This window comes from Hippoglossus stenolepis, chromosome 20 (genome assembly GCF_022539355.2).
Source record: "Hippoglossus stenolepis isolate QCI-W04-F060 chromosome 20, HSTE1.2, whole genome shotgun sequence".
Taxonomy (NCBI): Eukaryota; Metazoa; Chordata; class Actinopteri; order Pleuronectiformes; family Pleuronectidae; genus Hippoglossus; species Hippoglossus stenolepis.
The window spans coordinates 7,060,493-7,069,803 of record NC_061502.1 but is presented as its reverse complement, the minus strand read 5'-3'; the positions used below and the strand labels follow the sequence as shown (position 1 = coordinate 7,069,803).

The 9,311-nt window shown below is 41.3% G+C and overlaps 1 protein-coding gene across 1 annotated transcript; it reads left to right on the top strand.

The window, feature by feature from the left end:
• ubxn2a (UBX domain protein 2A) lies at nucleotides 1-6,235 on the top strand. The gene is made up of 7 exons (XM_035144381.2): nucleotides 1-152; nucleotides 536-598; nucleotides 2,101-2,212; nucleotides 2,637-2,746; nucleotides 3,730-3,867; nucleotides 4,475-4,636; nucleotides 5,296-6,235. Exons 2-7 carry the CDS (start codon nucleotides 555-557, stop codon nucleotides 5,477-5,479), a joined length of 750 nt encoding a protein of 249 aa, XP_035000272.1. The 5' UTR covers nucleotides 1-152; nucleotides 536-554; the 3' UTR covers nucleotides 5,480-6,235.
• The last annotated feature ends 3,076 nt before the right edge of the window (nucleotides 6,236-9,311 follow it).

The following is a 9,311-nucleotide window of genomic DNA, read 5'->3' as shown; positions in this document are numbered from 1 at the left end:
TGAAGATGTGCTGAGCCAGCAGTGTTTGGTGTGTGGCGTTACGACAGTCGCTGTCGATTTACGGCCGCGTTGCGTCACACAATATTGCTCAGCAGAAGAAGAAGAGACGCAGCAGATGTGTACTTCTGGATCAACCGACCACACGCTGACTGGTAAATCACTGTCTTACCTTAACCTCGATGCGCGCATGTGAACGAGCTGCCATGGTGTGTGTCTGTGTGTGTAACAATCCACGTCGTGTTGAACACAGCTCATGTGTTGTTGGCCCCATGCACGTCCGTGGCGCCGTGACGCCCACTTACATAATGAACCAGAAATAACTGCTGGGTTTGTTTGTTTGGATAAAATGTTTTTAAAATCATTGTCATCCGTTTTAACACACTGGATGTCAGCGGGTCAATCCACGTCTCAACCCGCCAAGCTAATAAAGGTCGACATTAACACACCAAGAAGCTGTAGCTCTTTAGCTGACTCCATCACGACCTGTGCTTTCACTGTTTAATACGTGTGTACTAATGCGTCTTCATGTGTTTAGATGGGAAACACAGGAGGTCATGAAAGAGATTGATACTGTGGGGGGTGAGAAAGATGACAAGTGGTAAGTAACAAGTGCATTACATATTATTATTGTTATTAGTAGTAGTAGTAGAAGTATTATTATTATTATTAATAAATAATGAAGACTGTACAACCAGCTCTGCTCCAAGTAAAACTACATGCACCACCACTATGGACTGTCACTTTAACATTTCTCAACTGTGCAATATTCACTGTACTATATTCATATTTAAAAATAAATCTGTGCAATATAAACGGTTATGTGCAATCCATTCACTGTACATATTCTGACATACAATATATTTGTTTACACTGTATACCGGTTTAATTACATTTCTATTTTTTCTATATATTGTTGTATATTTCTATTTCTTTATATTCCTTCACCCAAGTACTGCATGCTACTTATGTGAGGTCTCCCGCTGCTGTAACATTGCAAATTTCCCCATTTTGGGACTAATAAAGGACTTCTTATCTGATCTTATCTTAAATAACTTAATGCGAAATGACGTTTTGTGACCAGCACAAATACACAGCACGTAGAAGAGGGGGGTATTAGACTTAACCACATCAACAACAAAAACAACAAGTTAAAGGTTCAGTCTGATAGATTTAGGTGAAAGGGATCTATTGGCAGAAATTGAATATAGAATAATCCTAGTGATGTTTTCTCTAGTGTGTGATTGTTTAAATTGTAAGAATAGTTTTCTTTAACCTAGAATGGACCCTTTATATTGAAATACTTTACATCTGGAGCAGGTCCTCTCTACTGAGGCCGCCATGTTTTTTACAGTAGCCCAAACTGGACAAACTAAACACCTTTTGAGTTTTTATGACAACTGAAGGCTACCACAGGTTCTCTTTCATGTTTTGAGGGTGAGGGTGATGTGAGGTGTATTCAGCTGCAACCTGCAACTTCACCACTAGATGTCACTGAATCCTACACATTGAACCTTTAATTACATATATTGATAAAAATGGTGATGATGATGATGATGATATAATTATAACAATAACACAATACAGTTTGGTGACCAACACATAGACTCAAGACAAGAGGGGGGGACCAGACTAACTACATCAACAACAAAAAAAGCAAAGGTGATTCAAATTATTGTTACAAGTGTGTGTGGATGAGCGTAAGGTTTTTGTTTGAGAGCAGAAACGACAGTGTTACAGTATTTGCCAGATAGAGAAAGAAAGAAAGAAAGAAATGCAATGCAATGCAATGCAATGCAATGCAATGCAATGCCTTTGGGCTTCACTGGTTGAGCACTGATGACAGAGAAGAGCTGTGGTGAATCTGGAGGTGAGCAGTTCCATATAACATTATTCCACTTTTTATTTTATTGTAGGCAACTTAAATGAAACACTTTTCCTTAAAGTATTCCAAAAATCTCAAGTCTCACTGCCTATTAATCAATTTTTCCTCTGACAAAAGCAGGAGCCAAACAACTGTTCATAAAATAAACCTTGCGTCCGCAGGCTAAACTCAATAAGACATTTAATGACTGAATTACACACATGTCCATTTCCTTGAAGGGCTGACGGTGAAGAGAATGCAGAGGAGGCTCCGATGAAGCGTAGTTTCTCAGTCGAGGACCTTCTCGATGAGGTGGAGAAGATTTGTTACGATGCTTCGGGGTCATCAAAGGTCAGGAACAACTTCACCTCACTAAATCCTCTGAGCCACATCTGCAAATTTACATCATGCAGCTGTGCATGCAATGGGAAACTTCATCAGCTTTCTTTGAGTTACCTTGCATTGATATAGTCATATTGTTTATGATTAACATTTAACATATTAAAAACACATATACAAATAAAAATAGAATGACATTTTATCTGCAGCGTAATACATTTAGGCTGACATACCGAAAAAGGTTGCATTGTTATATAGAGCAATCTGTCATGACATTCCAGGTAAACCATGACTTATGGACCCCGCTCCTTTGTTCATACTAACCTACTCATGTTGACAGCTGCATAGCCACCAGTGTCTTTGGCCAGTTTACTACCCACTGAGGTTGCTGTGTTTCAGGCCGATCAGAGCTCGTGTGTGTGGCCTTTCTGTCCAGGTGGAGATGGTGGTGAGGCTGTGGAAGGACGGCTTCACTGTAAACGATGAGGAGTTTCGCAGCTACTCCATACCAGAGAACCAAGACTTCCTGGATGCAATCAAGAGGGGGTGAGTTAATTTAGGCCATGCTCGAACTCTTTAAGAGTATTCAAGATTAAAGCATGCTGCATATTATTCAACCGGTGTAAAGCACAAAAGAACAGCAATATCATGATGTCTGATTGGGTTGTTGATTATTACCAGGGAAACAGTAATTACCTCAAGCTTGCTGAAAATTAGGGCTTTGATGACTCAGTGTTTGGCCCATACTTTCTTTGAAAAGCACTTAAATTGAAAACAGCACAATGTGCAAGTGGCCTGTGTTACAACACCTATTTCCTAGCTGTTGATAATCATGCAATGCCATTATTACACAGATTTCCTATTGCTTCAGATATTTCTGTTGGCTTTCATCCATTGCAAGCTGCTGTTACCGGTACTTGACTGACTTCCTGGTTTACAGTCAAACAAGAAAGTAAATTAAAGAAGCCAATAACAACCATGGAATTACACCATTCCCCTGTCATATGTGCATATGATGTTGAGTTCAATGAATGTAAGGTCAAAACTTGTTTGACCCATTAATATTAGACAGCTGACTTAATTTCAGTGTCATTACCATTACTGTACAGCCACAAAGCTTCTGTCTTTAGGCTCTAAATCCAAACCTATTTATTTAAATATCAGTAAAATGAAATCCTTGTACACTTATTGTAACCGAGAGCAACATCAAACCTTTGTTCAACCCAAGGGTGTATGATGTGTGTTGCCCAGTTCAGACTGAGCACAGATATAATCGTACAGCTTTACATTACATGAAAGTGTACACTGTGTCTATACAGTGTATATATTTGAGAGCTGCACCCTGCATGTATCTCATATGTAGCATAACGTGTGCACTTGTGGTGATTCATTGGTTGACCTTGCAGTCAAACCTCTTTGAGTCCCCAAAGGGAAAATTAGCTCCTCAACCAGGCTCCATAAGACAGATAAAGCATAATGCTCATTACAGCTCATTTGTCATATTGATCGATCGATCATATTTTTCCCAGAGAGCTTCCAGCAGAGTGGGAGAGCAGAGCGGAAGAGCAGGAGCTGGAGATCAATGTGGAGGACCTGATAGAGGAAAATTATGTTCCCAAGAAAAGGGCCTTTCACCCTTTTAGCGGCCGAGGATACCGACTTGGCAGGTAGGAGATTGTCGCAGCAAAAATGTTACCTAGTAAACCGCTGAATTTCAGAGTGTGACACGTGTTGATTAATAATTTTCCTTTTGTAAAAAATAATTATTTCTCATATATCTATGATCATAGGTCAGAGGTTCCTAAACTTTTCAGCTCCTGACCCCCAAAGTAACCCTGTCAGAATCTTGCAAGCCCCATTATCCCAAAGAATATGTCTCACAGGCCCCAGGGGTTTCCTGACCCCTTAGTTTGGGAACCAATGCCACAAGTAATAATCTACTTGTGTGTTGCCATTATTATATACAGCCCTAGTAGTGTCTGTGATGTTCCAAGATGCCATACTGCTTTGTACCACTAGGTGTCCTTCTGAATCCATGTATCAAAAAACCTGCAAATCTGACCAGGCCGACAGTCACACCAATGAACCGAGAGCCGCAGCATTTTCAGAGCATCACTTTATGAATACTAAATTATCCCAAAATATTTTTGTACTAGATTTTGTCTGCCCACACACAGCTGTTATCAAAATTTAGAAAAATGCATACAGCACAGGCTATAAATACCGTCCTCCAAACTGGCTCTTAATCTGTTATTTATTCCTGCCTCTCCCCAGTGTTGCACCCAGAGTTGTGGCCAGGTCACCGTCTGTGCATGAGGATGGAGAATCTCCTCCTATTCCCATGGTAACACTAGACCACGCCCTTCCCGTCACCTCCCTACAAATCTGGTTGGCCGACGGCAGGAGATTGGTTCAGAGGTTTAACCTATCGCATCGGTAAGTATCACGGTGTCAAGGCCAAAACGCGTCTCTGCACATCTCAATCTGTGAGCTCGACAACATCAAATATCATCCTCATATTTAAAAAAACAGCGTAGGCATCCCATGTAAGGAAGAAAAAAAAGATTCTCTCTACTCCTGCTTTGCTTTCTGCAAATCCCATAATCTCGAGCGTCGCAGGATAGAAGTAGCTCAAGGAATGACAAAAGATTTTTGTTTGCTCCAGCTCAAGAGGTGGCGAGGGGGGGGTTTGTTGGAGGATTACGTAATGCTTTGTTCTAGTCTGCTGGAGTTTGAACGGCACGGTGCATGTTCTATCCCCCTGCCACAGTGCATGTGGCTGCAGAAAACATAATCTGAGATGTAGCAACGGAGTGGATCTATAAAATCCCCAGAGAGAGAGATTGCGTAACTCTGATGCAGCTTTTATATAACAGGGTTAGCAGCTAAAGGATAGAGAGGACTGAACCCCTGCAACCTCCAGCTAGTCTCGTTGTGTGAAGACAAGCGCCGCCATAGGATCCCTTCTGCACGCTGAGTCGTGATAAATAATAGATGATGATACCAGTATAGTGCTTTATAGTATCTGGCAGGGGCCAGTAGGGAATATTTCTGTCTATTGTTTTTATTTTTATATAATTCCGTTTCTTTTCCAGGATCACCGACGTGCAAGATTTCGTAGGGCGCTGCCAGAGGAGCTGCCCGCCTTTCGTCCTGACCACATCGCTTCCTTTCCGAGAGCTCAGCGACAAAGAGTTGAGCCTGGAAGAGGCAGACTTGGCCAACGCTGTCATTGTCCAGAGACCCCTGAACACACAGGCGCCGTTTGGACACTCCTGACCAACAGGGCCCTGTAATTCACATAACACGCCACTTCTCCTCCTCACCGACACACCCCCACCACCCAGATAGCAACCTCAGCGCCCTCTGTAACTTAAAACCTTAATATTCAGCAGTTTGTGCTGCATTTGATGATTGTTATTTCCCTCTACAGTCTCTGTGTGGGATTATCTAATGGAAATGTTGTCTGTTACTTACAAAGGTGCTGCCGAGGTGTTGTCAATACTCTGTCTTCTTCCTCTCGGGGGCAGTGTTTATCTACCAGTGGAGCTCCCCTAATTGCAGAAAAACCATTAACACAAAACCATATCTATCGCCCTGTGCAGATGGCCGACCACGTATGTCCATCTGTTGGTTTACTACATGGGACCCTGCATTCACCCTTCCCCCATAATCCCACACCACCAACAGCCAGCACCAACAACCAACTCTCCAAAGTCTTCCCAAACTGTGATAACCATTTTTCTGCACTATCTACAGTAAAAAAACAAGCAGCTGATCTTCCAGTTTTTATCGTGTAGGTTTACAAAAATATATATTGAACATATTATACTTCTTTTGCACCATACATTATATGATGAAAAGAATATATATATATATAACAGCTTGCTATTTATCTTGGCCTGACTGATAAGGTCCATCAGTTTTTGTGCCAATTTGCCTTTTTTTGCGGGACGAGATTAAATAAAAAATGTAATTTGTATTCTTTCATTTGACTGCATCACACATCACGGGACAATAAAAATCTTCCTCAAACTTCTGTGCATTTGTATGATTTATTTATGAAGTAGTGAATCTATATTCATATTAATGCTGCCCAGGTGTTGTGTGCAGACCGCGGGTATGGTGATTATGGCATTAACACCAAGCTGAACCTTGTTTCATGTTGTAATGCAACATCTGTGCTGTCAGTACTGATTTAATGGGGGCTGAGATTAAGGAGGTGGAGGAGGGGCTGCTGATGTCATAAAAAGTCCGATTTGGAGGAGTGATGTCTTCACTGTTGTTTCCCGACCTACTGAATATGAAAAGCATTTATCTAATGGCATGAAGTGGAACTACACTGATCACTGAGTTTAACAGCGGCCATTAGGGTGTAGAAGTCAGTGGCTTCTGAGTTGAAAAGGGGTGAAGAAAAACATATAATTCAGATGGGGTGAAACAAAGTTGAATCCTTGCTCTTCATTTTTTCCTCATGAGTCTTGAATCTTGTTTTTTCTTGGCATGTGTGAGTACACGCTTGTGCTTTTACACGGGTGTGTGTGCTTGCGTCTCTGTGTCCGAGCTATTCTGCCAGGCCTTCGTGAAGAAGGCGAACACCATTATCCATCTTCAATATTTAAAGCAGTGGGAAGGAGGGAGGGATGTAAGTGTGTGCATTTGAGATGACAGCCTCAGGATGGTCAAGGTCAGGGGAAGGAACTCGGCAGCAGAAACATCATAATCCCTTCTTGAAGAATTACCCTCTTGTGAGGCCGTGCTGCACATTTTAGGATCTTTTAACCCGAACGTGCTGGCTGTGAGCATCACTCGGTTGACAGCCAGAGGGGGTCTGGCTAAAGAGTAAAAGAGAGCACATTTCCTTTGTGCTACATATTTAATAAGGCTAAGTATGCAGGGAATTACTTTCCCTTTAACTCCCACATTTCCTTTCAGAATGACCCTTTTACTCGCGCAGCAGCCAACCTTTCATTTTGCACATTCCTCTTCACGCATTATCGGAAACATACCCGTTCTAATGCAGGTCATATGCCTGACTTCTCATGTCTTGGTGCCTTTCCCTTTGTCAGTAATGTAGTTTTGTGGTGTGCGTGCTTGGAATTCATTGGAGAGGTGCAGGGTTCAGGAGCCGAGGTCTCCATGACATGTTTGTTGTCATACTCTGAGGAGAGGCTTACTGTGGAGAATAATCATCCCGCGCTAAAAGAACTGCTTATGAGGGGCTTTGTGGGGGGAAAACAAAGGGAACTCAATATGCCAAAAGTCATATAGACTTAAAGTGAAAGGCTCTGTAAACATAGCATTAGGACTATATCTCAACCCAAACCTGAAAAATGCACAGAAAAGAACATTCTTTAGTGGATTTAATTAAGTCCAGCCTAAGAATAATTTATTCATTTGGTTTGATGAGATCAAGACTATGAAACTGTTGTCATTCAAAAATGACACACCAGACATGTGCACATACAGCAGACAGAGAGATGACTAATAAAAATGAAAATAGAATAACTTTAAAAGCAGCATTTACTGTTAATTGCTCACACAACACAGTAAATCTAAATATGTTGCACATGAGAAAACTGAGTGAATTGTACACTGGCACATTGCAACCCCAACCCTAATCTACCCACTTGTGGTAGATTGCACAAAAGAAACACAGAATTAAGTGTAGATGTAAATTGCTCACATAGCCCGTAAATGTAAGTATATTACACATGAAAACAAGTGTGAGTGCATTGAACTTACTTAGAGATAGACTCTACATCAAAATATATCCCACTGTGAAAATCAAACTGACATCTTAATCCTGCCAAAGAAACTAAACCGAAAGTCTGTTTACACATCGGGATGCCTGTGATTCAGACTAACACAACAGGCCTGTTCAGAGTGCAAGGTGGCACAGTGAATTTAATCCACAACTATTAGCAAAATATTTGGTTCTACAGGTTTGGTTGCACAGGGAGTCGACCTGCGGGAAGAGCTGGTGAACAGCTGGTGACCAAACCTCCTCCTAGCCCCGTCTCCGTACTGTGTTGTTTACTCCTCAGAGCGTTTTACTGACAGAATATTTCAGTCAACAAGCTTGCAAACTACCTATGCGGGTGGTAAATTGATAAAAACTGATATTTGTACACCATTTTAAATTGTTGGCGTGACCAAATCTGCGTTATTGGAAATGGCCACATGGGACTTTGGGAAATACTAGTCCGGACACTTTGGCCTCTGCTGCTTTGCTTTTGACAACAATTCTTTTAATCAGTCTTATGAGTCCGTCAGTGCTGAATCAGTGGAGTGACCCTCTAAGCATTGAGGCACACCACACTCACACTACACCTTATGTACTTTGTGCAGTGCAGAAAACAATCACAAATGACTTTAGATTTTGGTACACACTATAATTATGCAAATGGTTATATAATAATAATGGTGCTGGTGGTGATACAGTGTGGGAAATATGTGTTTTAAACATGATGGATGCTTGAGCGTGTCAACTGTTGAATTCTTGTCACACCAACACACCTTTCTAGTTCCTCGTTCCATAGAATCGCACATTTAGAACCAAACTAAAATTTCAAAAAACATTCCTCCACCACATCACGTGGATTATAGGTGTGTTAGATACTTGTTTATTGATGGAAACAAGTTCAGGGGATTTCTCATCTATGTGAAGAATGCAGAGGCACATGCGACTCACTGTTGTGTCACTGTGTCATTGTCACCATGTCACCAAAACACTAAGCAAGACTCATGGAAATATAATTAAAAAGTTTTTTTGCATAGCCTCACTACAATAGGTTTACAGCCAACGACCACAAACCACGACACACACACACACACACACACACACACACACACACACACACACACACACACACACACACACACACACACACACACACACACACACACACACACACAGTCTTGTGACTTACTCTAACTTTAACCATATTTACTATTTACCTAACCCAAAACCTAACCCAAAACCTAACCGTAACCTAAATCTAACCAACCTGAACCTAACCATAAGCTGAACCTATAACCTAAACCTAACATTAACCTAAACCTAAACCTAAACCTAAACCTAAACCTAAACCTAAACCTAACCTTACCC